Below are 27,758 nucleotides of genomic sequence, written 5' to 3' on the forward strand. Positions count from 1 at the left end.
AGAGCGTTGCGGTCCGTGTATTCCCATTGCTGGAGCCTAGGCCCGTCCGCGCTTGTAGATGCAGGAGGCTATCGTGATACACGTGGCGAAATGTCTGTCTGGTAATGGGCCGATAGCAAGAGGGGAGGATGAGCAAGGTCAATATTGCTACTACGGCCCCTGTTCTGTTTAGAGCTCAGTTGGGGGATATTGAGGGGCAGAGAACGACGGTTCGTAATATAGTCGTCATTAATGTGGTCTGCGTGCGAGCGTATGCTGCTGTGTAAGAATTCAATAGTTGCTTGTCCAGTCATTTACGTCGCGATCCTGTCCGAGTACTGCGAGATCTAGGTTGGGTAGGCCCGAGGGCAGCACGAGATGCTTCGCGGTCTAGGTAGTTTTCTACGCCTGTCCTTCTTTGCTCAGTTCGAGGGTGATATCCTCTGGAGTTCTAGCCCTGGCTCGGATGCATCATATCTCTGTTGCTAGACAGTAGACGGTTCGACTGGTGAGGAGTAGTAGTGACACCGCTCTTAGAGCTTCTCTATCAGTCGTGGATGTGGACGGTTGTGCTCGGTCGCACAGCTACCATGTCACAACATAGCCGTCGAGTAACTCCCTCCTTACCTGCATACAGTAGTCAGTGTTCGGTATATCTATTCACCCTGGGTTCTACTTAAATTACTCGAAGAAAGTCGAGATGAGTGAAAAATCTAATCGTACGTGGGCGTCCGTCATTTTCGGTACGGTAAGGGCCCGTATCAACAAAGCCTGCCCAGCTAACCCCTGGGATCGGATATTCTTCTCTACGCCAGCGAGGCACAGTCGGCCAGGAAAGGCACGGGCTCAAGGAGGGTAGACAAATGTACCACAGAGATCGCCTCGTAGCCTGGTGCAGATCTTGAGGGTCCACGTAGCATTAGGTTAATCGCAACCGTACGAGGAGGAAATAAGGTAGCAGAACATGAAGATACGACATAAATATTTTTTTTTCTTCCTCTGTGGAGATGTGTTGCATACTCTACCGTCTGACCCCTTCCCTTCCTCTACCTAGAGAGTCTTGGTAGTCCGGGGAAAGCAAGACGATGCGTGATTTGGTCGATCTCTCGACGAAGAATAAATTATATGACGGTTACTATAGATAAATAGGTGCTATAGTTGTTATGGGACTGCATCTATATCGCGTGGTACTTTATAGTCTGCGGCACGAATATGACACATGAGATTCTACATTAGGTAGTTATAATAACATGATATAAGCCGCTTGTTCTTCACAGAGTACGAAGTACCCAGAAGCTATGCGTATATCAAAGGCGAATAGTTCTCCGTTTTGGGGTTGGTGGAAGTTGGAGGAGCTCCGATACGGAGTAATATATCCCCATGGGGAAGCATCGCATACAACCCAAGGTCGATATATTGTAGGTAGGGTACCTTAACGACGTATCACTTAGGGTGGATAGTATAAGGTCCTGCGAGTCACGCAAGAGACTTAAGTAATGCCCTCCTGCTAAATTGGGGGCCTTCGCGGTTGTCCATCCGCCTTCGACAGCAAGGCTGGGGCGCCTGAAAATGCAGGTCGCGCAACGGAACCAAAATAGTAGACCGCTAGCATCGCCAAGCATACTGGGGCTTTTATTCTCCCATCATATCCAATTCGCTACCGAAGTTCGCATCCGCAATATGTTGAGACGTCGGGAATTTCGAAGTATTCCATGACCATTCTGCGCAGCTGAATGGGGGGGAATGGCGGCAAAATACGTATCGCTCACATTAAGCGGAATATACAAGGGTCCCCTCCCCTTTTCGGTGTTTTCGAACCATAGCTGGAGCCGCTTCTTCTCGAAAGGACCGAGTCCATGTATGTATGTATGATGATGTCTCGGCCGCATCTTTTTTTTTCTCTTTCTGTTTTTTATTTATTTATTTTACCTTCTTCTCATTCTTTTCACTACGGTAGATAGCTGTGCCACGAGACTCTCTGTAACGTCGGTTCGTGGATAAGTCTCGGCATCAAGACAAGAGATACATGATGCAGTGAGACCTTACCACAAGGCGCATCTCGCCTCGCTCTAGGACACGTCAGGAGCTTAATCATAGAGACTCTAAGCTCCATACGCGTCCGTATACAAGAGCCCAAAGTAGGATATTAGTAAAGTAGTTATATAGTATAGGTATGTAGTTTTATCTCCGCGGGGGTTAATTGTTAACGAAATAAGGTGAGTGGATCCATCATTGGAGTTAAAGGATTGAATGCCCAACGAGATACGTTGCTGGCTTCCGGACGCGGAGATGCAGGTAGCATATGCCAGGGGACTTTCAAACAACATGATTGTAGCTTTGCAGTATATGTTGTATGTTATAAGATCAAGGGCGATCCTAGCTGTCTGGTAGGCCGGAGTTGGTAGGGATGGATTGTTTGAATGTATGATATGTGAATGACAGACAAGAAGGAGAGGCCGAAGTCGCCACCCCTGAATTGGACATAGATTTCTGGCGGGTCTAGGAGTGGCCAAGCCAAGTTAAGAAGATGTATGGTAACATTCCGAGATATACATGGTGTCGTCCTCGTGTTAAGAGAGGCCCGTTGTTGATATAGCTGATCGACATGCAAGTAAGTTGGCGCGCGAGTGTTTGGTGATGAGAGGAATAAAGTCGCTCGGGACTTGCTCGCTCTGGCGGATGCAACCCTATTTTTCTTGCTGGGGTTAATATGTTAATATGAAGCGCGACTATCTGTCATGCGGCTTTGCGTAACCTTTCGTGCAGATAAGCCATGATGCAGATTTTGTCCGGAAATTACTCTAGATGAGCGAAGCGAGGATTAGCATAACGGACAAGACTATCGGAAGGTAACTCTCCAAGCAGGAAAATGATGCAAGTTTCGGTTTCGTTAACTATAATTTCTGCCCAAGGGCCCAAGGGGCGATAGAAGCATTTACTTATGTCAGCCTCATGAACTTGTTTCTGCCCCATTCCCGTTTGTCGTATGGCGTATGGCATTGAGTCTATAGCTAAGCGGGTCTCATATCTTCTTCGAAGAATTGGATTCTCCATTACGCCGGATAGTTGGTTTCATCTATGAAATATATAAGAATAAGCTTTTGTAATGTCTTGGTCAGGCTACTACTATGTTAGTCGTCATGATTTTACGTCAGAGTATTAGTTATCGACCTATCTGAGTCTTTGAGCAACAACGGAGACTTGGACGATCCGTTGAAGGGCATGTTGCTTCGATAGTCGAGTAGTACTTTTTTTCCTAGGGTCTCTATTGCTATGACCTATTGATCTGTAGGTAAGACGACATGGTTGTGCCCTTAGGAGATCTTCGGGAGCTCCCAACGACCCGATCTAGGGTGGGAGTGTCACCTTCATTGACACTTCAACAAGATATTCACTTGTTGATATCATCTATGCCATCATATATGGGCTAAAGAGAGGATGAGGAGGGGTACTACCTTAGGTATGTAGTTGTGAAGGTTAAAATCTAATATATGCGCCAAAGCATAACAAGTACTTTTGCAGGGATTAGGTATGAAGTATGAAGTATGGTTGTTTTCTTCATGCAATTGGAGAAAAAAAAAGGTAGAACTTCCCGGCCGAAAAATGCGCGGCGCTGCACGCAAGCACAGGCAGGGACGTTGACTCGTGGGCAACTGCAATTGACGGGTGTCGGCCATTTTTTTGATGTTTTATGGCCGAGAATAAGTACTAGGTATAGTATATAACCAATCAGATTTAATAGAATTCCAAGGTCTTGGTCCCACTATTTCTTTCTTGATCCCTGAATCTTCCAGGTTTATAAGCTTCACTGCAGACGAGCTTAGCCAAGTATAGCAATATACTAACCAAATCTTTACTAATCAGTGTCATGGATTAAAATGTCCGATTGATTTCGAGGCGGGTAATAAGACCCCATATGATTTCTTCAAACTCGATATTACGTTTGTCGTGGATACGGACAATACAACAATATATCGAGAATCGAGAATAATGCTTGATTTCTCCAAATTTGTACCTATCCAATTACCACTAGGCAACACATCTGTTATGCATCCAGCAATAAATAACGCGTTCTTACCCCGAGGATGCAGAAGCAGCTAAGAGAGCTCGCGCCGACAATCCTGCAAGTCGTGCGTGCTGACCTGGCTTAGCAATCCTGGAAAGCCAACAGGGACCCTTAACGGTGCCAAGATTGAATTTTGTCCCCACACGCTAATGATACCCCGGAGGCTCCAAGCTGTAGGTACATACCTACACTAGCGGGGAGTATTCTTAAGCTCCACTATTATTTATCAATCGGATGGGTCAGTCTACACTATTTCAGACTTGCGAACCAATCCATTCAACATCGTTTGGGGATGCCTTAAACAGCTCATCAATCTCGTTTCTCCAATATCATATCGAATGAGGGGAACAAACTTCGCTCTATAGGAAGAACTGAGAGCGAGTGCTAATGCGGCGTGACGATATGGATGCAGATCTAGTTAGTACCGAGTGATGCTTCCCTTTGCCTTCGGTCACATTGGAATCGCCGGACGAGTTTGTGATTGTGATGGTGCTGCTCATACATATCTCCTCGCCAAGAAGTTGCTTGGTAAGTTGCTTGGTAACTTCGATGTGGCACGAGACCGTTTGAAGCTGTACGTAAGGAAAGACTAAGCAAGTCTGATCTAGTGTATCTAGTGTATGTATAAGTCAAACAATATTGAGAAATAACCAGCTTTGAATCGCTTGTTACTGCTGTCTTGGACTATGAATCGAAGACGCCACGCTACTATGGCTTCGTATGTATGCGGATATGGCGTAGGTTGGCATACTATAGTATGTACAAAGTAATCTGATCTGCAGACCTAGTTTCTGGTGCACATGTAGCTGAGACACGAGGCATTGATAAACGAGTTTCTCCTAGTGTACAGCTGGGAGTAACTAAAGTAGCTAACACAAACTATATGGCATCTCGTGGATTGCATAAAGAGCCGGGCCGCGGGATCCACTTGAACCTAAACCCTGGTTATATTTAGATAATGAATAAGCTAATACCAATTACGTATTAGATGTACAATACCTATTCGTGCTAGCAGTTGGTATAGCGGACGGGGTAAACTCGGCATTATAAGCCAACATACATCTATAATTAGACGTCTATTCGATTTGAAATAGGTTGTGCTTTACTACCTATGTAGTAGATCACGCACGCATAAATTTGAAGCTATTCAATTGCTGAAATCTTTCTTCTCTACTTATCGCCACCAAGAAGGTAGTTGAGGTAGTAGTATAATAGGTATATGCTATAACATTCGTGTGTTACACTATACCATAAGGTATCTTCGTCAAAGACCCGCTTTAAGTTGGTCGTGTTCAACAGATCCTCAGCAGGGCTTAGTGGCTGGCTGAACAGGCAAGACAGGTACTCTACTGCTGGCATTGGCCAGAAGAGTCTGGTTTATCATTGCTAGATGGAGACAAGGGTCCTCAGGATAAACTGACCGCTGTTCGCCAATAGAAGGACCCGTAATGTCTTTCTATCTACTACCACATCTACCACATGTTGGTATTAATGTATTTACGACGTCAAGTGATAATCAGTATAGTATCTAACATACCTTAAGCTATTGCTGAAGTCCTGCTTTTCGATTAATCTTGACTTGACTCTCCCTCCGTGTTCTTCAGCACTGTGCGAACCCTTAGTTCGTTTCTTATAATAGACGCGTGTGCTAACCGTGCGATGACCGTGTGCGATGACCTCCATCTACTGTGGACACATCTCTTAACGAACTGGGAAGTACGAGCTGCTGTATCATGTACGTTCCGCATATGTACCTACGTACACAAACCCATGACATTTTAAAGGTTCCACCCACATTTAGTGCTCCATCAGCTTAAACCGTACTGGTTAGCTTCATTACCCCACAATACTAGCCCGAACACGCATGGAGACCCACATATGAAGACCCACACAAGGTTTGCAAGGAGAGCGCTTTCCAATCTCTCAATCGAGTGAGTGAATCTGCAGTCCTTCTTTTCAGATGACAAGACGTTTATCTTTTATCTAACCGGTTGCGCACCCCGTTACACTACCTAACTTAACTTACCATCTTCCTAGCGCCACTTTACTCGCTGTCGTATGTAGACGAACTAACCTCCTCTTTCCATCTATTCGGAGGTTTCCTCCTTCGCATTGCTTTTCTTGCTTGTCATGATACATTCTCGCACGGCGCTGGCGTTCCTGTTGTCTGATACCCGGGCCCGCTGAGGGCGACGTTGAAATATCCGGTCGCGCGGGGCCGAGAGCCTCTTGTTACTCGCATTAAGCCCTCGTAGTAAGAAAAATAAAGAAAAGGAAGAGAAAAATAGAAACGAATTCTTCGACTGTTGAAAGTAACGTTGGGCGTTGTTGATCTTTCCCTCTTTTTCACGGTCGTGAAGGGCCATCCAGCCCCCGAAATGTCACCTAGTCAATCTCACCTTGATGCTCAGTCCTTCCCATCCGGGAATATCGATGGCTCGCAGCCCGTTGTTAAATCGGAACCCCAGCTTAACTCGATTGAACCGGCCGACCTTAATGGCTTTTCCTTGGATAACCACCACGATGGCCTTTCGAATGACACCAACTCGCACGGTCTGATCGACACTTCTCAATTTTCAGACTTTCATTTCCCGTTCCAAGATATCCCTGAGGCCGGCCAGATGATCTCATTGGAAGAACACCCGAACGACTTGTTCGCTACGCCCGGGCACGGTTCAATCTCATCAATTGGCGAGCGGAAGGATTCGACCGCTTCAGGCCCTCATAGTACTACTTATACCATGGTTGACCCTTCGCAGCAGAATAGACGGCGCAGTATGGACGGGTCTGATGACGGAAGCCAGGAAAGCGTCCACGTTGGCACCAATTCTTTAGAAGACAATATGTCGGATGAGTTCGGGTTAGCGACGGGTGGGCCTGGCGACGGTACCGATTTGGGAGGAAAGCCAAAGGAAAACAAATCTGATCCCGCACCAGCTTGGAGCGAACTAAAGACGAAGGCAGGGAAGGAGAGAAAAAGGTTACCCCTGGCATGTATTGCGTGCCGGAGGAAAAAGATACGTTGTTCGGGAGAGAAGCCGGCTTGTAAGCATTGTCTTCGGTCCCGGATCCCTTGTGTGTACAAAGTCACTACGCGGAAGGCGGCCCCGAGGACAGACTACATGGCTATGTTAGACAAGCGACTAAAGAGGATGGAGGATCGGATTATCAAGCTTGTACCGAAATCAGAGCAGGATACATCAACCAATAACGTTGTCCGGGGCGTGGTCAAACCCGCCATCCCCGGCACCCTTCCTACGGGGAAGCAAACAGCAAAGAAACGAGGCGCAGAGGAGGCATTTGGCGCAGAACTCGATAATTGGGCTAGAAATGGCCCTAAAACTAGGTTGGAGGGCTCCGGCAAGCCCACATCATTGCAAGTGCAAGAAGCGGAGGAAAGCAAGCTACTATACGAAGGTGCCGAAGCTTTACCACCGAAAGACTTACAGGAACATCTCGCAGACGTATACTTCGAAAATATTTATGGCCAGGCATACCATCTTCTCCACAAACCGAGCTTCATGAGAAAACTCAAGTACGTCTTTGAATTATTCCTGATGTCGTAACTAACACTAATCATTATCAACAGAGCTGGCACCTTACCCCCAGTTCTAGTGCTTTCTGTCTGTGCAATTTCTGCCCGCTTTTCCACTCATCCGAAGTTCGCGATGACGAACAATTTTCTCCGAGGAGAAGAATGGGCAGCTCCAGCTCGAGATATCGTAACGAGGCGCTACGAATGGCCCAACATTACGATTCTAACATGTCTACTGCTGCTCGGCTTGCACGAATTTGGTACGTGTCACGGAGGTAGGAGTTGGGCGTTAGGTGGTCAGGCCACTCGAATGGCGTTTGCATTACAGTTGCATAAGGACTTAGAATACGATCCTATGCGGCTGAATCCGACGAAGCAACTTAGCTTCATCGATCGCGAAATCCGAAGGCGAACGATGTGGGCTTGTTTCCTGATGGATCGTTTCAATTCTTCGGGGACGGACCGTCCTATGTTTATAAAGGAAGAGACGATCAAGATTCAACTACCAATTAAAGAAAAACTCTTCCAGCTTGACATGCCAGGACCTACTGAAGATCTGCAAGGACAAGTTCCTCATCCGGTACCGATGGATGAGGGCCAGCTCTCCGATGCGAAAGATAACATGGGCGTGGCAGCATACATGGTTCGCGCCATTGCCCTATGGGGGAGAATAATAAATTTCTTAAACCAAGGGGGAATGGACTCGGACGAGCATTCGATGTGGGAGGGTGACTCCGAATATGCCGTGCTGCTTAAACAAGCAGAAGATTTTGCCGAGAACCTACCAGATGGGTTGAAATATAGTGCTGAGAACCTCCATCTGCACCAAACAGAAGGGATGGCCAATCAGTTTTTATTTTTACATATCTCGATCCAGCAAAATGTCCTATTCATGAACCGATTCGCGGTGTCTTCGCCAGCCGGTTTATCCAAAGCAGACGTCCCCAACACCTTCATTACACAGGCGGGGTCAAAAGCGTTTGCTGCTGCTAATAGAATATCCGAGCTACTAAAGGATGCGGAGCATTACATGATCGCAGCGCCTTTCGTCGGCTACTGCGCATTTTTGTCGAGTACCGTTCATATATTCGGTATTTTCTCCGGTAACTCCACCGTAGAGACAGCCGCAAAGAAGAACCTAGCTATAAACGTGAAGTTTCTCTCGAAGATGAAGCGCTATTGGGGCATGTTCCACTTTATGGCGGAGAATCTACGCGAGCAGTATAAGACATGCGCTGATGCTGCGCGCCAAGGTACTCCAGCGGGCGATAACTCAGCAGCTTCGCCTATATTCCAGTATGGAGATTGGTTCGACCGGTACCCGCACGGCGTGTCGCAGCCAGAATTCGTTGAACCGGCTTCTTTCAAAAAGAAGGAAACTGGAGAGGATGCAGTGCTCGAGCAGAAACCAGAACTTCACACGGTTGAAGAATTCTTCACGCAGCTCTCGCCGCCACAAAGTACAGGCGAGGGACGCGAGAATGCTGGATCCGGCAGGCCGCCCTTAATGAAACGGAAGTCGATAGCGAAGAAGGGCAGCATCTCTTCGCGTGGCGAACATCAACAACTAGAACCCCTCCTTACTGATCTCAACGGCGCTAGTATACCCGAACAGATCCAGCGCATCCAGCATGCGCAACAACAGAGGGCGCAGGCACAACGCAATTATTCTCGTCTAGGCGGGCAAACTAGTGGGCCGACCTCTTTCAACTCTAACCTCGCACACGCACGCTTACAAAATGCAGCAGCGAACTACCACGCCTTATCTCCGATTAGCCCTGTCACCGTTGGCGGGTTCCAGCACGGTCATGGTCACGGCCACGGACACCAACACCCCGCCTTCTATAACCAGGATTTGCTTTCGCTGTCCCTCTCAAACAATGCTGCGGGAATGCTGCCGCAGCTGGATCGCCAACTCGTATTCAACGCATATGGCCAGTTAGATCCTTCAACGATCAGCGGACCTGAGGCTATTATGGACTGGGACGCGTTGGCTGGTAACGGAAGTAGCTCAAGTAGAGGGCATAACGCAAACGGATCCAATGCTGGCTCTGGTGACGGGCCAGGTAATCATCATCATGATAGCTTGCCTGGCGGATTTGTTGCCGAACCATCTTCTGCATGGTTTATGCCATTCAACATGGAGCCGCCAGAAATGGGCCAGGATCTGGGCGGCATGGGCGGTGTCGATGGGTTTGGGCTCTTCAGTCCCGGCGTGCATACCCCTGGTGCTGGATTAGGCCTTCGGAGGGGAGGCCGATAGGATGATCGGAGTGCTTCGACGTCGCCCATTCGACTCTGTCCTGCGCCGGATAACCTATCCCTGTGAGATTTGATACCCATGTTATGTTGTGTCACCATACGCAACAACGGTTTTGGTTATTTTGTTGTGATATATACTTACCTACCTACTCACCTACATCGTTGTAGTATATATACCCTTACGGTTGGTAGGAGAAAAGAAGTGATAGGGAGGTGTCGGCGGCTTTATGTCCCTTCAACGGATGACTCATACGTATCTTTTTTTGTACATTTTGGAATGCATCTGAAGGACCAAGGCATGTCCTTTTGAATGAATAGGATTTTGTAAAGGATTGGGTCCAGATGGTGTAACGGAGTTGAATATTAAGATTTTCTCCGGAGGGATGGTTGGAAAGGAACACTCCTCAAAACTTAAGAAGCGCCAGCCTACACCGTTTGTTGTGGCTTGCTAGCTTTGCGCTCGCTGTTGTTTATACCTATATGTTTATATTTATGTTACGAGTAGGATATCCGGAGGGAAAGATAGGGCCAGCCGGGAATTTTTGAAACGCCCATTCGAGAGATAAATTCTCATTCTGTGATTAACGCCCGTTTGTCATATATGTAGCCAGCCGGAGCTTATAGGCCAGAATGCGGATACGCGTTGTTGTCGTTCGAGATGGATATGATATGATACCACCTGATATAGCATGACGGAAGGAGATCTTGGAACGTGCATTTTTTAGGAGAAAGACAGAGAAATAAAAAATCAAGAATACATAAGAGAAAAGGTTTTGTTCCCTAGGTAAGGTAATGACAACTTATGTATTCAAACACAACTAAGATCCTCGTAGCTTTATATATATACCTGTAACGTACAAAACCTATCCTTGCCGGGTCGGGGTCCTGCGCCATACAAGTGGTACGATGTCTGGAACCCCATCGGGCCACATTGGACGCGGCAACTAAACCCAGCGGAGCAAAAGCGCCAGCAGATCCCGCTTTTATACAGCTCGGGATACGGGAACGGGACTTGCATGAGAAAGATCCTGACACCCCTAACCTAGCAGCATGCGAGATCGAGATGAGCTTTTTTTTTTTTTTTTTTTTTTTTGCTTCGCGCGACAAATTAAGATCTAGGGTATCATCAACCTATGTATCTACCGAGATGCTCTGCCGAAGACAACGACCAAAGAAAATTGAAATTTGGTTGAATCGGGGGTCGGTGCGTCTACGCCGCAGCCACCGCCTCCGCTTCGTCTTCGTCTCCCTCGCCTTGCTTTGCGCTCTTCTTGGCCCTAGACCGCTTGCGCTTCTTCTTGGAACCGCCCTCAATTATATTATTACCAGTTCCGGCTTCCGCTTCGAATTTCGGCTTCCCATCACCATCACCTTCCACGAAGGCGGCGGGATTGAAGGCCGGAGGCTCCCTCTCGAACTCGGGGCCGAAAGTCTGCTTGCGCCATTGCCTTAGACGAGCTTTCTTGCCGAGCCGCTTGCGGTCTTTACTTTGCTTGTCCTGCGGTCGGAAGTGCGCCAGCTTCTTCAGGCCGGCGAATTCGTTGAGATCGGCGTCGGACGCCATGAGGATATCGCGCGTAGTGAGACCGAATGATTCGGGCACCGTCTCGCGGTAAGAGAAACGTGCCGGTCCGTTATTCCTCGACGAGCTGCCGGCGAGGATCTCCGGATCGTCAATTTCCATCTTCGCGTCAACGAACGCCTCGAGCTTAGCTCGCTCTTGTCGTACTTCTTTCTGGCTTTCTAGCTTTTCTCGCTTGCGTTGTTTGGTAGTCTTTTGCCGCTTAGCCGAAGGTGCATCTTCGTCTTCGTCTTCGTCTTCATCTTCCTCAACGTGTTCATTATCAGTAAGAGTGATATTAGGGCGTTCCTCGTCATCGAAATCTGGGATGATATCCTTGATGTCGATATCATCATCCCATTTAGGCTTTTTTATCTTCTTTGACTTCTTGCCGTCGGCTTCGTCATCTCCAGACGCATTCTCCTCGGCTGCAGCATAATACTGGTCGTCAAACGTCTTCTTCAGTTGTTCTTCCCATTTATCATCTTCCCAGGCGTCTTCAAGTAGCTTCTGCCATTCCTCGTCCTTTAATGTCTTGCCGGATAAGCCTGCTGCCTTCTTGATCTTCTTTAATTTTTCCTCGGCTTCGTCAAGTTTAAGGCGACGTAATCGTGCTCTTTCTTCTTTCCTTTTTTGTTTCTCTTCTTCCTTCTTCTCGCGCTCCAATTCTCGTTGACGCTTGCGCATGCTCTTGTCTTCTCGTCGGACTGAGCGCGCTGCAACGACATCACGAGCATATGACTTCAAAACTTCATTGCTCTTATTAGGATCTTCAAAGCGCAGATTATACGCGGCTTCCCACTCATCTGCTTTGTCGACTTCATCATTGTCGTCGGACTCGAATGCCTTCCAGTTATTCTCATCTTCTTCAACCCAAGCGCGGGCGGCCATGAAATTTGATAGGAAAAGCTCCGGGTCCTTGTCCGCATCTTCAAGCTCAGGCTTTGGAGCTTTGATCTTACTAGCCCTGGACGGATGGATGCCCTGCTCAGGAACGGATTTGGTCCCTTCTTTAGCCTTGATGAAGTCCTCATCGCTATCGCTATCTTCAGCGCCATCCTCGGCGCCTAGTTGCGCTTTGATTTCATCCTTGATAGACTGCTTCAAGTCATCCTGCTCCTGTGCGTAGGTTTGCGGAGGCTTTTGCTCGTCGTCAAAATCGGCTCCGGTATCTCCGCGCAGGATTTTTTCTCGGTGGTAATCTTGTAGAAAAACGGGCTTCTCTTTTTTTTGCTTTGCTATCACGCCCTCCGTGGTAGCACTTTCGTCGATTGGCTTGTAGAACTTGGTCTTGCCATCGTATACACGAGGGTCTCTATTCTTGATTGCTTGAAGCGTGGCAGAGATCTCGGCATCAAGGTCTTCCGTTGCTAAGAAGCCATTTTCATCTTCTTCTTCATCTGAGGAGGAATCGGATTCATCATCATCTTTCGATTTGTTCCCGTTGGTCTGTTTGGACTTGTACTTCTCTTCCACTAAAGTTGAAGTTGTTTAGTTAAATTTATTAAAATAACAAAGCAAAATACGGGAAAGTGTAGCTTACGTCTTTGCAATTCCTCTCGTTTCTTATTATGCTCAAATCTTTTTGCATACTCGGAATTGATTTGTAGCTTAACACCTCCGTCTGATTCGTCGTCGCTATCATCAAACAAAGTTTTTTTGCGGGCGTCGGAAGCCGCCATCTTGAAATCGAAACTAGTACAGATTTAAGGGGATTTATTATTTGACTGGGTTTGCTGTAGTGAAAACACCAAAGAGCTTTAGACAGCTGCAAAACAGAAAAGCTAACCGGGAGATACCTAACTTTTTTTTTTCTGCCGGTTTTAAGAGTTGGAGGGGTCTTAACTTTTTGGCGGTGTCGGCCCGCCAATGTTCCGTGCACTGTATTATAGACACTAACCGACTTTGTATTAGCGGCAGTTTCTCACTATGTAGTGTGGTGTAACGCCTACGGCTACGGTTAGACGGGGAACTCCTCTGATGCGTCGTCATTCCTGATTCGATACATTAATAAATCCATCTGCCTGCCTCTTACTCAGTTACTTTAGCCCACTACAACCGTCCCATTTGCATGCGACCGTTTCCCTTCAGATTGTAAGGTAATTTACAACCGGGTTTTCTCCCATCATCTACACAATCCTCAAAATAGAATATCCATCTTCCAAAACATCATCCAATTCCTCATAGACATTCCCACAAAATGGCCGACTCAAACGCTCCGAAGCCGAGCAGTAGTGTCAAGTTGGTGCTGCTTGGTGAGGCCGCTGTAGGAAAGGTATTTCTTCTTTGGGATCCCGCATCCCGCATAACTTATAAATACTATACTAAGCGACTTATAGTCTTCGCTTGTCCTGCGATTTGTCAATAATGATTTTCAAGAGAATAAAGAACCCACCATCGGTGGTAAGTAGCCCTTGGAGCTTGGAGCCTCCACTTCCAGCAGCTCTAAGCCTCTAAGCTGATACTGTATAGCCGCCTTCTTAACGCAAAAATGCAACCTACCTACGAGAACGATCAAGTTCGAGATCTGGGATACAGCAGGCCAGGAGCGCTTTGCTTCTTTGGCACCTATGTACTACCGAAATGCCCAAGCTGCGCTCGTCGTCTACGATCTCACGAAGCCAACGTCACTCATCAAAGCCAAGCACTGGGTAGCGGAACTGCAAAGACAAGCATCGCCAGGGATCGTCATCGCTCTCGTCGGTAACAAGCTCGACCTTACTAATGACAGCGAATCCGGACAGGCCGACAGCGAAGTAGCTGATGGAGAGGAATCCGGGGACGCTCGAAAGATTTCCACAGAAGAAGCAAAGACGTATGCTGAGGAGGAGAGCCTATTATTCTTCGAGACAAGTGCGAAGACAGGTCACAATGTTTCGGAAGTCTTCACCGCGATTGCGAACGCCATCCCCGAAACATCACTAAAGAGCACGAGAGGCCCGGGAGCTTCTAGCGCGGCCAACAGAGGTGGTGAGGAGCAGAGGGTAAACTTGAATGGACCTCGAGAAGCAGCAAAGGAAGGGTGCGCGTGCTAATTTCTCTAGAGAGATTCTCTAGAGAGATGGTGGGGAGTGTCGATGGTAGTTTCATTACGGTCATGACTACATTTCACCTTGTAATATGGAGCGATGGTTCATTGGGACTCGGTATCTGGACTCTTTTCGATGAGTATTCTTTTTCTTCCCTTTATTTTGTTATTTGCGAGCAAATACAGCGCAAGCCCTGAAGCAGACAGACTTCTTGTGACGAATAATAAGTCCGGAATTTAGAGTAGCACACGAGTCGGGTGCGACCCCCTACGCATTATCGTAGCATCAGACTATGTATGTTTTTCCATATATGCGTTGGTAGAATTTATTGTCGCGTGTAATACATTACAATATAACATAGGGGTGTACGGCTTTGTCTCAGGTGAAATGAGATCGCTATAAGGTATCTAGGTATTAAAATGCCTTGTACATGCATATGATAGATCATTGATGTAGAAGTCTTACCAAAGCACATCGACATTGTCGGTTGTTTTCAAGCACAACGGAGTTGTTAAAGGCAACGAATATGATAGTTAATATAAATACTTCATGATATATAAAGTACCGTTTTGTAATCTTTTAATTTTTTTTCCCTCCGGTCTATTATTTCTTCAACGTTAGCCTAGACATTCAGTTATTCCTTAAGCTTACAATAGTGATGTAAGTACTAAGTGCCTACAATTGGAAGTTATTCCTGTCGTAGGAGGTATACACTATTAGGTATACTCGCTTATTAGAAATATCCTATAAATGCATAAAGTGAATACATTAGCGTAAAAGATAGCCCCATAGTAGACCCGAATAAGCGTATGTATGTCTTGGACCCACTCACCTAAACTCTAAAGTCATATCAGGCGTTTGCGCGTAGGTGTGCAATTTTGCTATCGACTAAACATTTACAACTTCCGCCCCATTTCGTCGCCAATATCTACTCGACTTGTATTACCACTAATCGTCATTTGGTCTGATGCGAAGCGCGACGCCGGTCGGGTTTTATTCTCGAGTGGTCTTTACATACGTCCCACTAAGCCCACTAGTTAATTTCTAACCTTTAGTACTGTTTACCTGGCGCTTTTTACATCTTCCTATATCCTTACGTCTTCACCATATGTACACGAAACTGCGCACTTGCCACGTCTTCCGTGTTCAAGATGGCGGCGCTGACACCAGCTCAGATTGAGCTAGCCAAGTATGACACCTAATAGATACTAGATAAGCTTGTTGAGATTCGGAAAGCTGACTTTCCATAGCTCTCTCACCCCGGCCGAGTTGCCTACGAAGCTACGATGCGCCGTCTGCAGCAAGTTGGCCGTCAACGCATTCAGATTACCCTGCTGCGAGACTGCGATATGCGAGAAATGTAAGCTCTATCTATTCCCTTTGTTTTAATTCTGAAGTACGGTCCCTAATGATAACTAGGCCAATCCACTCTACCCTCGGTTTGCCCGGTCTGCGAGCACTCGCCAGTTTCTGCCTCGGATTGTACCATCTATAAATCTCTTAGAACCACCATTAGAGTCTTCCTGAAGACCGAGGAAAAGAAGCGGGAAGCTGCCCGACCAAAAGCCAACGGATCTGCCCCGACTACGCCTGCGCAGGATACACCGACGCCAACTCAGACGCGCGCCCCTACCGAACAACCTCCTGCAAATAATGTTACCGATGGACAAGCTGGTGTAGAACCGAAAACTACGGGTTCCGTACCACCCTCTGGCGGGGCTGATTCCGAGGGGCCTCCGGCGACAGAGCCGAAATCGGACGTTGATGCTCAGCTGCCTAAAGGGGTAGGTCTTAGAAAATTTCCTGTCATTGGAAGCTATATCTAACAGAAGTCTAGGATGAGCCTGCAAGTGGGTTAGCCCAAGAGCAGCCTGCCGGAGACGATGAGCCCGAAGCCGTCGTCCCTCACGACCAGGAAGGTCATGATGGAGCAGCTGTGGAAGATGTCCAAGAAGCAGATCAGGATGGCGATGGCAAGGACCAGTTAGCGCGGTCCGGTATGGGTTCTAGCTTCGAGTCTATGAATGGCAATTTTAATATGAACTTCGGCAATGGCGATTTGAACCAGATGCAGATGATGATGGCCATGCAAAATGGAATGAATCCGTCCGCTTTTGGTACTTTTCCTATGATGGGTAAGAAATGATACTACCAAGTATTGAGATATAATAGCTAACTTTGAAAACTAAGGAATGATGGATCCCATGGCGATGCAGAATATGATGATGAATGGTGGTTTTGGTGCACAGGGCATAGGCATGAACGGCATGAACATGAATATGGGCATGAATGGGTTCAATGGAGGCGGCAATGACTGGAACGGACAACAATCATGGAACGTCGGCCAAGATAATTTCAATCCAAATGCTCCTGGAATGGGAAATGGTGATTTTGGCAACTTTAATGCTGGCTTCCGTACAGGCTTCAATTCAGGTAATTTTGGCCATCACAACCAGTTCAATGATTACCGCCGAGGCAATTACGGTTATCGAGGACGGGGCCGGGGCCGGGGCTTCTACGGAGGCTACGGTCGTGGATACCATCAGGGTTATAATACCGGAAACCAAGGCTGGGCCGGACAGGCTCCTCAATATCCGGGCGATAAAGATGACTCAACCGTACAGGACGTTTCTCAGGTAGCAGAGCAGACTTCCGGCAGTGTTGACGAGTTTGGCCGAGCTCTACGAGCAGAGCCAAGTCAAGATGCACAAACAGCCGGTGAGAATAGGGATGCCGAGACAAGGAATAGCCATGATAATGTTGCTGCTAATGGAACCGACAAGCTAACACTGGGGAACTTTGAAGTAACCAAGGAGGATGGGTCGCAATCTGCGCAGGGTGATGTATCTGTATCCTCTAGAGATCAGCATTCAGCACCTCAAGGTCCTCGTGGGAATGCTGGCCCATTGCGTCTTCAAACTTCGGTTCCGGATATACCGTTGAATGCACCTACTGGGCCGAAAGCCATGCGGCAGGGCCTCCCTAACACTAGTCTTCTCAACCTAAGAGCTCGTGGCTTAATTACTGATGAGAAGAGTCCCGGCTCACGTACTAATCATCCTCCCATTGTGGCAAGCCCAATGGAAGATAAACATAAATCACGGAGTAGTTCTCTGCAGTCTTCTAAGGATAAGGAGCGCCGCCATCGTGAACGTGATCGAGAACATGATGAAGAGGAGAAGAGTAGGGGACATCGTCGTGATAGAGACCGTGACCGTTCTAGAACGTATACCGGGTCTAAGAGTCGAAGTCGCAGTCGCAGCAGGGATCGTAAGGAGTCCCGTAAGCATAGACGACATCGTTCTCCGTCAGTTTCCGAAGATGACCGTGACAGTGGCCATCGCCGCCGCAGGCATAAGAGCAGAAAGCAATCTACCAGAGACGACGATGATTATAGAGGTCGGTCGAGAGATGGAAAGTACGATGAACGATCCAGATCGGCCTCTCCTGTGGATCGCGAACATAGGCGACCAAGCCACAGGAGTCGTCGTGATAGAGATGAGAAACGTCGAGACCACGATGTCGAAAAAGAAAGCGACTACGATCGACACCGAAAATCTGGCCATAGGTCTCACCGGGATCGCGACCAAGATCGCGATCGGGATAGAGAACGAGAGAAGGAACGAGACAAAGACCGTGGTAAGGATCGCGGCCGCGACCACGAAGAAGATCGCAGTCATCGCAGCAGTAAAAACTCAACTGCCCTGCCTACACCAGTAGAACCTTCAGATAAATCATTCAATCCCCCGACAGGTCCTCGAGGTAGCTTCTCGATCAAAGGAGCCAGTAGCAAACAGGTCCCTGTGTCTGATATCAAGGGCAGCAGCAAACCCTCTAACCCAAGCAGGCGCGAAGGCGAATCATCTCGTCGTGCCTCTCAGTCCTCAGCTGCGGTCCAGAAGCCTGCATCCGGAGCGACATCGAAAGACCCACATACCCTAGAGCGTGAGGCTAGAGACCGAGAGAGACTTCTCAAAGAGGCGCAGCGAATGGCAACTATAGGTCGCGCTACGGGCGTCAAGCGTAGCCGCGACGGTGGAGACGATCGCAGTAGCCGTCGGAAAAGCCGTCGCAGCGAGGCGGTAAATACGGAGGATGAGGAAGGTCGCATGAGACGTCTAGAAGCAGAGCGTGAGGGGCGCCGCTGGGATTAGCATACGATGGGCGCTACGTCGAGCAAAAGGCGGAGAAGGTCAAGGAAGGACCGGAAGGAACCGGCAATACAGGAACGGTCGGAAGTCACGACATAGGTAATTGCGCCTCGAGGAATCTGGTCTTTCCCCGGGTCCGGGTCCGGGTTCAGATGCCGGGGAGGCTCGACATGAACCCTCCTTGATTACAAACTATTTTCGCGGGAGTCGCGAAGTAAAAGAAGAAAAAATGGAGCTTCGTTTTCTTTTCTTTTTCATTCCAATCTGGGCTGTACTATATTGCACTCGAGAGCGAGGGGAGGTTCACTGCATACATGCATTCTTGTACTCAAACAAAACTACAGCATAACATCCACAGGGGGGAGGGCTAGATATACTAAGGGGGGTTCCAAAGCATTAGGCCTAGAGGAGACGAGGATGGACCCTTGAGAGGGAACAGCGAGTCTAACTATAATGAAGAAAAGAATTAGTACAGTACCTATTAATTGACACTCGTACTTACCTACCTTAGGTACCTAGTTAATTTAACATATTTCTACGCTGGTGATTATATTAGCGGGATCGTGAGCAGCTATGACTTCTACAAGCACTGAAGGTCTGTGTTGCGTGGTCCGATACGTTGTCTTGAGTCTTGCCCAACTCTTTAATTAAAACTTAGGACCTTCTGGGTGCGCGGACTAATGCCTGACCGCCTAGTAATTATCAATAACTCCGTGATGCTGCCCAGATGCATCCTTCTATGCTAAACCATCTATGTAATATGCCTAAACTCGAGTCTCCAATGCTACCCATGCTCCTTATGCGTTTATCTCTATCATCGTAGCATTAAATCATTCATGCTCTCCTTATTCTTCCCACCACTAAACTTCTGACGCGTGTCGTGCTCCTGTTCTAAGCTGTACTCCTTTGTTGTAAGACTGGTCAGTAGCGCTACACCACTAACCACTGTCATCAACAGCCAGATGACATGTAAACTGTCCGAATATGCTTGCTTCAAGTCCGTTTTTGTCGTTCCGTTAGGCAGCGCTTTAATAATACTAACTAGTCCGGTAGCGTCCTTACTGTACTGCGCTGCAACAGGGGCAAATTCTTCGTATTTCAGCAGCTCGCTCTGGAGCTGGTTTTGGAACGCGACACCACTAACAGCGACACCGATAGCCTGACCAAAAACACGAAGGAAAGAGAAAAAACCCGCGGTATGGCCAGAATCTGCAGGACGAGATGCGGCTTGAGTACCTAGACTCATTGCGGGGAACAGGATACCAGTTCCAATCGAGACGAGAAAGTTAAGAAAAATCCAACCGGGAACAGATGTATAGGGTGAAAGAAGGAAAAGGAGTCCAGAGCCAGCAATGGTACAGACCCAACCTGACCAAAGAGCCCAACGGTATTTCCCAAATCTTGTACAGAGGACAGCCGCAATTACAGACACGGGAGCGACCAGACCCGTCTCGGGAAGGATGGCGACACCGGAAATAATCGGCGAGTATTCTTTGACAGCCTCGTAGTATAGCGGTAAGAAATACAGGAGAGACCAGACGACCACTCCGTGTAGAATAGTTGAAAGAAATGTAATCAGCATCGTGTAGTTGTTGAAAATAGTGAAGCGAACAATAGGTTCGATATGTTCACCTGGCAGAGAATTTCCCTCGGCGTCAAATGCTCTCCTTGAAAGCCACCATTCGTAAATGGCGAATGCAACAATACCGTCAAATCCAATAAACAGTGGAACTATTGTTCGCCAGTGGTCCCAAGGATACATAACACCACCTAAAAACAACATTAGATAATACTTAAAGGCATAATAGACCGATAAAGACTCTTACCCCATGTGACAGGAATCAGGAAGCCTACGGTTCCGCCCACGAAAATTATCGATCCAATCCAGTCGAATAAGCGGAGTTTATCGGTCAATTTTCCGGGTGTGGATTCAAGCTTCAGAAAAGGGATGAGAAGAACCATCCCCACGCCGACAATTGGCAAGTTAATCCAGAAGACTATAATATACAAAGTTAAAAACTGGCAATAAAAAAAAGATTTTGAGATTCACTCACTCCACTGCCATGTCACGCTTTCAGCGAAAACCGCTCCTAACAAAGGCCCGGCCACGGAACCTAACGCCCATGTCGAACCGAGATATCCAAACCAGGCTAAACTATATCAGCATGAAATAATCGGAGGAAAGGGGACTAATACGTACTGCCTCGAGCAACGAGTGGCACAAGATCCGTAACGATGATTTCACCCAACGCTAATATACCACCTCCGCCAATACCTTGGACAGATCTTCCCGCGAGCCTTGGACACGGATTGTTAGTTGTTTTCAGTCGGGAAAAAAACACGGCGCCCAGAATCCTACTTACATGACGGTAAAGTTTCTGGCAACAGCGCAGATAATAGCTCCCAGGACAAATAAAAAGCTTGATATAATGAGAAGATTCTTCCTTCCGAAAACATGACTCAAACCGGCGATAACGGGTTGAAAGACGGCGGAGGTGAGTAGGAAGGACGTTCCTGTCCAGAATGCTTCGATAGCCGATCCCTGAAGATCTTCGGTAATGATGGGTAGGGCGATACTAAGAGACGTCGCGTCGAGGGCGGCTGCTAATGTAATAATACAGATAGAAAGGAAAGCGAGAATAAAGTTCCTGTCCGGCTTGAACGGCGGGTTGTCCTTGAGCACTCCCACCTCTTCCACCTCTTCCGCCTCTTCTCTTGAATGCATCCGAGGGGCAATAGTAACCATAGAGTCCTCGTCGGTCGATATGTATCCACTATAGTCCATCGAAAAGGGCACAGGGCCCGGCGCCACGAGGGGATACGAAGCCATCGTGAACTAAACCCTGTGACTAGGTACCCTCTTGCATACGGAGAAAGAAAAAAAACGAGACAAAAAAAATGGTCTGTATTGTTACACGATGAAGAGAGCGAAACAAGTTGGAGAGGCTAGGAGCCTAACATATTAAAGTCAAATTCCGTGTGGCTTTGAAGACAATCCGGTACCCAAAAGTGACTAATTGCCCTAGACGACATGGATTAGGAAGAACCATGCGCGAATCAGCGTGGCTAAATCTCGTTCCTAGTAAGCTGACACGCAGTGCACGGTTTCAAGTGGTCGGGGGGAGGAACGGACGGAATGCTAGTTCCAGGCACAGCATCGTCCGCACATGGCACCGGGGAAGTCGTTGAGCTGAGAGTTAGGTAAGACTACCTACTGGACTTTTGTATCCGGCCTCCCGATATTTACACTGTATATAGGTACCTACCATCATAGTGCAGCTGATCATAGTCGATCAGAACTATCGAAGGTGCCTTTTCAAAGTGTAATGGATGATGCATTGTTGAGTTTTCGACCGATGCAGCTTAGTTTACCTACTTTTCCCACATATAGGATCGCTCTTAAAATAGCAACTCGCGATACGTTCTACCGAATAAGAAGACACCGTAAAAACCACTAGTTAATGTAAGCTGACGTATAAACAAAAATACTCGTTGAACAAGGGACTAACTAGACTAAACTCATTATTTATTAGGCAAAAGCCCTAATGCTAGTATAGAGAGTAGGTAACTATTTATTTTACCCAAACCCCCATTACCTACCCGAGATGACTACCAAATACGACGAACATATACAAGCGACTCTGGAATGAAGCTTCCAAGCTTCCTTCAGACTGCCGAGATTTGATATGAGGGATTCCCGGGGAAAGTAGGCAAGTGGCGCATGACACGGGTTAAGAGTTGCTATACCTAGGTAGCTTATAAGTACCCTGTGGTCCCCTCAGCCGCACGATGAAGCATCGAATCCACAGCATAGGTATATACATCGAAGATACGCGCCTTCGGATTAAGAGAAGTACCCCCTATCCCGCATCCTAGAGATATTAGTCCGGTTCCGTCTACTTGCGGGCTACCCGAGCCCAGCGTAGGTAAGATCTATATCTCGAATAGGTAACTAACCCATAAGATCTAGCTACTTATCTCCATATCTAGCAATGCTGTGAACGCTTGCTAGTCCTTGAGAGGAAAAAGCAAAGGCGAAGCATCTAGTCACAAAACTACGCACAGGATTCATCATGACTCTTAGATCGTCTACGGTCTAGGCGTCTTATCTTGCGGATCTGTGCCGGGATATGGTAACAAAGCAACGCCTGCTTTAAATTCCGCCTCACTTGATGTGAATAGAGCTATCCATACATCGTAACATATACCCACTTACTCTAGATAGTCGCTTAGGTGAAGTAAACATTGTGGCTACCCTCGTGATGATATAGCACAGTCCAAGGGAGATCCAAAGAGACCCAATACATCAAATTACACGCTAAAATCCCGAAGAATGCGATATTCATTGGGAAACCCGAGTCCAAGTTATGTCATCCGGGGCTAATGGTACGCCCCAGAAGTTCGTCGATGTCTTGATCGGAATAGTTTCTAGTTGAAGTAGGTAAAATAGTCAAGGTACCCAAGGACATGGTTAACTAACAGTTTAGGAAGTTATGTAAATCGAGACTGGGCTCCATGGGATAATAATATTCGGATTGAGCTATTTCCGAGTGGACCTTTCTGTTGCTAACCGGTACCCAGGTGGATGAAATAGAAATATCCCGTCTTGCATGCGAAGACAAGAGTCCTCGGGATAAAAGCTCTAGACGTCTCCGAGCTGCTGAACAAAATCCTACGCAGATCAGGTTTTGTGAGAGTGGCCCGCCTAGGGTCTTGCGCCACACAACCGGTTCCTAAGTGACAACTCACATATCCGGGCCGCTAAGCAATGGTGCTGGTTTGGTATGCAAACATTATCTTTGAGGTTATGCGTAATTCAACTAAATCAAATTTAGAGGGACCACGATACTGAAATAAAGATTGCAATAAGCTTTAACGTGACCTCCTTAAATATGTGAAGCATGAATAATCCGTTAATAGGGAAAAGGGTACATTCTCAAGGTTCCGTATCCGACCGGCGCTAAAGCCGAGGACCCACTAAAGTTCGGCCGGGCGTATAGATTGCGCGTCGATTGGTTGAGTACGCGTTAGTCGAGATGCGGATCCAAGGCAAACGCGGTGTTGCAACAATCAGCAGTCTAAAAGTAAACCCTCCTCTAGAAATTTAAGATGATGACAATAAGGAGGATCGGAACCGAACTCATGTGCATCTACGCTTTAGGAAGTGTTATCGTGACGGGTAATGATCTTCTGACTAAGTCTTGTTATGTATGATCTTGCTCTGCTATACTAAGAATTCTAAGCTTCTGGACTTTTGAAGAGCCGCAGTTAGGTATCCCTGATCTGGGGTCTATACGGTACTTGGTTGGCCCATCGTCCACGCCGTAACCTTATTTTCGAGCCCTACCATACGTGCATAATGCAACTCGGCCGACGCAGCTTAGTGGCACGGGCTCGTGGCTCCTATTTTAGATCCTTCCGGCAGGGATGTGGCGTGTATCTCCAGCTCAACCGACACGTTCTCTAGTGTATGGCTACGAGATAAAATAGGATCGATTGCACAATTACCTGGTACTAGAGCATCGTCCTGGAACATTACAGGCTATCGCCCATTGCAACGCCAGGACCAGACTTTGGACGGGGCATTTACTAACGCTTAATGTTGTTTGTGTAGGTCCTTTAGACTTTGACAGGGACCCCCTCATTCTCATGCTGTTCTCCAGAATCCTTCTACGGGCGAATCTAACCCCAGCGAATGACATTTGCAGCTTGTCTACATAGCACATGATATGAAGATAATGTGACCATGGATTTTACCTACTTCTAGCTGTCATTCCCTTCTTCGAATGGTGCAGCGCATTGAGTCTCGGCGCAATAATATAAATGAAACGCGGACGGGATGAAATATGCATCACCCCGCGATGATGTTAACCTAGGTTAGGACTTTTCATGTCTAAATTGTTAATTTCGTATAATCCAATTCCCGGTATACCACATGATTAGAAGCAAGTAATAAAGGACTACAGGTACAGGGGATTCCATGTCTTCTTTAGCCTTTAGAGCCATCGAAATGCCGTCGGCGCAGCGCATTAAGTCCCGGAAATGAAGCTCTCTCATTTCTTCACAATCTGCTCGACGACGTCCAACCCGACCATCTTCTTCACCGTACTATCAAACAGCCCAGATGGCAACACCGTCTGAGCGCGCACTAAGCATGCCGACTCCCCTCTCCAGATAACTGCAGGCGGATTGCTTTTCTGCAAGTCCCGCACCACCAGCTCCGCCCACTGATGCGCCGGCATGCCCTTACCCTCGAAGCCTTCTTGGCGCAGCGCCTTTTCTACAACTTCCTTAGCAGGCTCGTATATCGAGCCCTTGGGAAGCTTCGGGTTGCTGTTGTCCTGTAAGTTTTTGGTCAAATTGGTCTTGACGATTCCAGTCCTTAGGTCGACGACTTGAATCCCGAATGGCTGAAGCTCAAGCCGGAGACAGTCGGTAAGCATAGCGAGAGCCGCCTTGGAAGAATTGTAGACAGCCTGTAATGGTATCGCGATATTAGCCACGACCGACGTGTGGTTGACGATGACGGCGTTGGGGGACTTGAGCAGTAGCGGCAGGAAAGCTTGGACCATGGCGATATGACTCCATACGTTTAAATCGTACAACTTCTTTGCCTCGGCGATGTTGATATCGACAATCGGCATCGTGAACTGGAGTCCAGCATTGTTGACAAGAATGTCCAGCGACGGGACCTTGCTGACACAATTAGCTATTGAGGATTCCGATTGTATATCCAGCTGGAGAGTATCTATCTCTAGCGATGAAAGTTCTGTCATTTTAGACGGATTTCGTGCTGTAGCATAAACATGGAAGCCGGCTTTGTGGAAAGCGACAGCGAGGGCGCTACCCATGCCGCCGTCCGAGCAGCCAGTGATGAGAACGGACCGTTTTGGAGTAGACATCTTTACGGCTTGTGCGAAGTGAGTGATTTTGTATAAATTTTGTGACTATGGCCGGCATAGAAAAACACCACGAACATAATATAATGCCTCGAGCGATATTTAAATGCATCTCAACTCCTGATATACGGGAAGATGAATGTCGCCGTACCGAATCACAATCCATGGTACGTACCCAGGTATTTCCGTATACGGTAAGGCCGCTAATCCTCATTGGGCCTTCACAGTAAGTCGAGCTCCGGCTCCGGCTTAATATCGCTCCTGCCAATCCGGCACCCCGGCTCGGTTCATTTTGTCCCCCGCACACGGACACGGAGTTGCAATTTGGCTTCTCGTGACATATACCACTGCGGCGCATGTGCTTAAAATGCCGACTTAAACTCTTAGCACAATATTTTTAGCAGTTAGGTAATAGCATCACGCCGAGAACTAACGGCTACCACAAGCCTACCCCACTTATAGCGTTCCAGGAGGCATATCGAGCATCGCATGCAAACCATGGAGAGCCGACATGCACGCCTCCAGCACCGAATATTTTAAGATACTAAATATGACGTGTTAGAAGCGTTTTTTTCGCGTGGCCTTTACCCCATTAAATCGGTCAGAGTACCCGTTAAGTCAGATTGCACTTCCAACATTATAACCATAAAATCATATTTCGACAAGAAATCAAAGATGGGTTATAAAACTGCGAGTTTAAAAGTTCATTTAACACTAGATAGCTTCTCTAAAAGAGTACTTTAAACGGTTTGTGATCATGCAGTGACAATTGCTAGTGTACTATCCACCGAGTGGGAAAGTGTGATGAAAGCAAACACGCATTTGGCATCGCTTAGCCACGGGCATACACTGGTATATTAGTAGGGAACACATAAGACGTCCTAAGAATCTCCTACATTTGACCATTAGTTACGCTGTGCTTTCCTAGTCAACCCGTTCCTTCTCCGATGCCTCTCAATCGTTTTGCCTACCATACGCCCTTCAGCCGGCTTGCCTGCCGTACAAGCATTAGAATGGTATCCGCCATAGTGGGCAAATCCGGTCGCACTTACAACCAAGGCGAAGTACTCCAACGTAATCGCGAGGACCATAAGCTTAGTGTCTTTAAAGCCGAGTACGTCTTAAGCTCTGTAACCTTGTCTCACAGCTTAGCCATATTCCTAACCCATCTCACTTAGGTCCGGGAATGAGTCTTTTGTCTTCAAGCGCGTTCCTAGGCCGTTCTACGATCTATCCCTGCGCCTAGCAGCCGAGCTCGCAGGCTCCCGTCGGCTCCGAATGCATGTCGATTGCAGCCGAGAGGAGGGTATTTTGGTTTATCCCTATTTCAGGAGCACACTACTTGCATTGATTCAAGAAGATCCGGACTTTCCTCCGGTAGAGCGAAAGAAGATCCTGCGATGTGTAGGAGAGGCAATACAAGAGCTTCATAGCAAAGATTGGATCCACATCGGTACACCCTATGCAATACAGAAATTTCCATCCAAGATCTCTAACTGATCAATCTACCTATCCTGAGCAGATGTAAAGCCCGATAACATTTTGGTTAATTGGACTTGCGACGGAGAGAGTAATAAATTAGTCACCGAGGCGGCCCTGGGCGATTTTGATATCGCTTTCAAGTTGAAAGGCGGAGAATCGCGTCAGACCCCTTACGCAATAGGGAATGCCATGTGGCGAAGCCCAGAAGGACAGACGGGAAGGGGTGTGACGAAGGCGTCGGACATATTCTCTTTTGGACTAGTGGTAAGAGACAAGCTATATTTATGTTTAAGAACTCACTCTAAGCTCTGTTTATAGTGTATATACGCTCTTGGGGGTGGGGAGTTACTGCTTTTAGATGATTACCAGGAGTTAGTAAAGAATAATATAAGGCCGGAACAAGAGATCCTAGTTCGACACTTCTCTTATTTTGGGCTGGTTCCCGAAGGACTCCTGAAGCAAGTCAACAATGAGAATTGGTCCAACGCTTTGAAGGGAGCGTCAGAAATAGCTGAGGAGGCAGTGAAGGACCAACCTGAACGAAGATTCGAGCGGTGGGGGGAGGAGCTTGGTCCCGAGGCACAAAACATGATATCTGGAATGACAAATCCAGACCCGGCGGCTAGACTAACGATAGAACAAGTCCTGGCGCATCAATGGTGGCAGGTTGATTAGCCACACCAGGGTTACTGGTGTTGGTTCAAATATTTTGCCGCATGAATGGGAATGCCTTGACACTCCCTAGGTAGGGACCCGACCGCCTGGCCCGGTATACCCCCTTTTGGATTAAGGGA

At 47.5% G+C, this 27,758-nt stretch overlaps 8 protein-coding genes across 8 annotated transcripts; 4 read left to right on the forward strand and 4 right to left on the reverse strand.

Moving 5' to 3' along the window:
- Window positions 1–1,127: 1,127 nt before the first annotated feature.
- F5Y00DRAFT_240305 (uncharacterized protein) lies at window positions 1,128–3,032 on the reverse strand. The gene has a single exon (XM_048008208.1). It carries the CDS (start codon window positions 1,599–1,601, stop codon window positions 1,287–1,289), a length of 315 nt encoding a protein of 104 aa, XP_047863663.1. The 5' UTR covers window positions 1,602–3,032; the 3' UTR covers window positions 1,128–1,286.
- Window positions 3,033–6,666: 3,634 nt separating this feature from the next.
- F5Y00DRAFT_253745 (zinc finger transcription factor 1) lies at window positions 6,667–9,843 on the forward strand (the record flags this gene model as incomplete). The annotated part of the gene is made up of 5 exons (XM_048010090.1): window positions 6,667–7,580; window positions 7,635–7,668; window positions 7,708–8,308; window positions 8,345–8,383; window positions 8,414–9,843. The coding sequence occupies 5 exons, from the start codon at window positions 6,667–6,669 to the stop codon at window positions 9,841–9,843; spliced, it is 3,018 nt and encodes a 1,005-aa protein (XP_047863664.1).
- A 1,069-nt stretch (window positions 9,844–10,912) lies between these two features.
- On the reverse strand, window positions 10,913–13,444 carry F5Y00DRAFT_240319 (Krr1-domain-containing protein). The gene is made up of 2 exons (XM_048008209.1): window positions 12,947–13,444; window positions 10,913–12,878 (listed from the first exon to the last, which is right to left on the reverse strand). Exons 1-2 carry the CDS (start codon window positions 13,083–13,085, stop codon window positions 11,053–11,055), a joined length of 1,965 nt encoding a protein of 654 aa, XP_047863665.1. The 5' UTR covers window positions 13,086–13,444; the 3' UTR covers window positions 10,913–11,052.
- F5Y00DRAFT_240320 (ras-domain-containing protein) lies at window positions 13,445–14,792 on the forward strand. Its single transcript, XM_048008210.1, has 3 exons — window positions 13,445–13,678; window positions 13,743–13,806; window positions 13,876–14,792. Exons 1-3 carry the CDS (start codon window positions 13,604–13,606, stop codon window positions 14,436–14,438), a joined length of 702 nt encoding a protein of 233 aa, XP_047863666.1. The 5' UTR covers window positions 13,445–13,603; the 3' UTR covers window positions 14,439–14,792.
- Window positions 14,793–15,276: 484 nt separating this feature from the next.
- On the forward strand, window positions 15,277–19,088 carry F5Y00DRAFT_240323 (uncharacterized protein). Its single transcript, XM_048008211.1, has 5 exons — window positions 15,277–15,621; window positions 15,683–15,792; window positions 15,852–16,216; window positions 16,270–16,567; window positions 16,623–19,088. The coding sequence occupies exons 1-5, from the start codon at window positions 15,584–15,586 to the stop codon at window positions 18,584–18,586; spliced, it is 2,775 nt and encodes a 924-aa protein (XP_047863667.1). The 5' UTR covers window positions 15,277–15,583; the 3' UTR covers window positions 18,587–19,088.
- A 119-nt stretch (window positions 19,089–19,207) lies between these two features.
- F5Y00DRAFT_240325 (MFS general substrate transporter) lies at window positions 19,208–21,919 on the reverse strand. The gene is made up of 5 exons (XM_048008212.1): window positions 20,947–21,919; window positions 20,784–20,881; window positions 20,638–20,733; window positions 20,410–20,580; window positions 19,208–20,353 (listed from the first exon to the last, which is right to left on the reverse strand). Exons 1-5 carry the CDS (start codon window positions 21,411–21,413, stop codon window positions 19,398–19,400), a joined length of 1,788 nt encoding a protein of 595 aa, XP_047863668.1. The 5' UTR covers window positions 21,414–21,919; the 3' UTR covers window positions 19,208–19,397.
- Window positions 21,920–24,468: 2,549 nt separating this feature from the next.
- F5Y00DRAFT_240326 (NAD(P)-binding protein) lies at window positions 24,469–25,580 on the reverse strand. The gene has a single exon (XM_048008213.1). The coding sequence runs from the start codon at window positions 25,483–25,485 to the stop codon at window positions 24,637–24,639; it is 849 nt and encodes a 282-aa protein (XP_047863669.1). The 5' UTR covers window positions 25,486–25,580; the 3' UTR covers window positions 24,469–24,636.
- A 915-nt stretch (window positions 25,581–26,495) lies between these two features.
- F5Y00DRAFT_270880 (kinase-like domain-containing protein) lies at window positions 26,496–27,639 on the forward strand (the record flags this gene model as incomplete). Its single annotated transcript, XM_048012685.1, has 4 exons — window positions 26,496–26,596; window positions 26,661–26,935; window positions 27,005–27,228; window positions 27,283–27,639. 4 exons carry the CDS (start codon window positions 26,496–26,498, stop codon window positions 27,637–27,639), a joined length of 957 nt encoding a protein of 318 aa, XP_047863670.1.
- Between the last annotated feature and the right edge of the window lie 119 nt (window positions 27,640–27,758).

This window comes from Daldinia vernicosa (assembly GCF_022497035.1).
Source record: "Daldinia vernicosa strain CBS 139.73 unplaced genomic scaffold F5Y00scaffold_31, whole genome shotgun sequence".
Classification (NCBI taxonomy): Eukaryota; Fungi; Ascomycota; class Sordariomycetes; order Xylariales; family Hypoxylaceae; genus Daldinia; species Daldinia vernicosa.

What these genes read in the sequence shown, in the direction of transcription:
- F5Y00DRAFT_240305 (XM_048008208.1), bottom strand. Translation starts at nt 1,601, where the DNA reads ATGCTTGGCGATGCTAGCGGTCTACTATTTTGGTTCCGTTGCGCGACC.
- F5Y00DRAFT_240319 (XM_048008209.1), bottom strand. Translation starts at nt 13,085, where the DNA reads ATGGCGGCTTCCGACGCCCGCAAAAAAACTTTGTTTGATGATAGCGAC. An exon ending in ACGAGAGGAATTGCAAAGAC is followed by an intron (nt 12,879 to 12,946) that starts GTAAGCTACACT and finishes CTTCAACTTTAG; the next exon opens with TGGAAGAGAAGTACAAGTCC.
- F5Y00DRAFT_240320 (XM_048008210.1), top strand. Translation starts at nt 13,604, where the DNA reads ATGGCCGACTCAAACGCTCCGAAGCCGAGCAGTAGTGTCAAGTTGGTG. An exon ending in GTGAGGCCGCTGTAGGAAAG is followed by an intron (nt 13,679 to 13,742) that starts GTATTTCTTCTT and finishes AGCGACTTATAG; the next exon opens with TCTTCGCTTGTCCTGCGATT. An exon ending in TAAAGAACCCACCATCGGTG is followed by an intron (nt 13,807 to 13,875) that starts GTAAGTAGCCCT and finishes GATACTGTATAG; the next exon opens with CCGCCTTCTTAACGCAAAAA.
- F5Y00DRAFT_240323 (XM_048008211.1), top strand. Translation starts at nt 15,584, where the DNA reads ATGGCGGCGCTGACACCAGCTCAGATTGAGCTAGCCAA. An exon ending in GCTCAGATTGAGCTAGCCAA is followed by an intron (nt 15,622 to 15,682) that starts GTATGACACCTA and finishes GACTTTCCATAG; the next exon opens with CTCTCTCACCCCGGCCGAGT. An exon ending in ATGCTCAGCTGCCTAAAGGG is followed by an intron (nt 16,217 to 16,269) that starts GTAGGTCTTAGA and finishes ACAGAAGTCTAG; the next exon opens with GATGAGCCTGCAAGTGGGTT.
- F5Y00DRAFT_240325 (XM_048008212.1), bottom strand. Translation starts at nt 21,413, where the DNA reads ATGGCTTCGTATCCCCTCGTGGCGCCGGGCCCTGTGCCCTTTTCGATG. An exon ending in GCCAGAAACTTTACCGTCAT is followed by an intron (nt 20,882 to 20,946) that starts GTAAGTAGGATT and finishes TCCGTGTCCAAG; the next exon opens with GCTCGCGGGAAGATCTGTCC. An exon ending in CCTGATTCCTGTCACATGGG is followed by an intron (nt 20,354 to 20,409) that starts GTAAGAGTCTTT and finishes TGTTGTTTTTAG; the next exon opens with GTGGTGTTATGTATCCTTGG.
- F5Y00DRAFT_240326 (XM_048008213.1), bottom strand. Translation starts at nt 25,485, where the DNA reads ATGTCTACTCCAAAACGGTCCGTTCTCATCACTGGCTGCTCGGACGGC.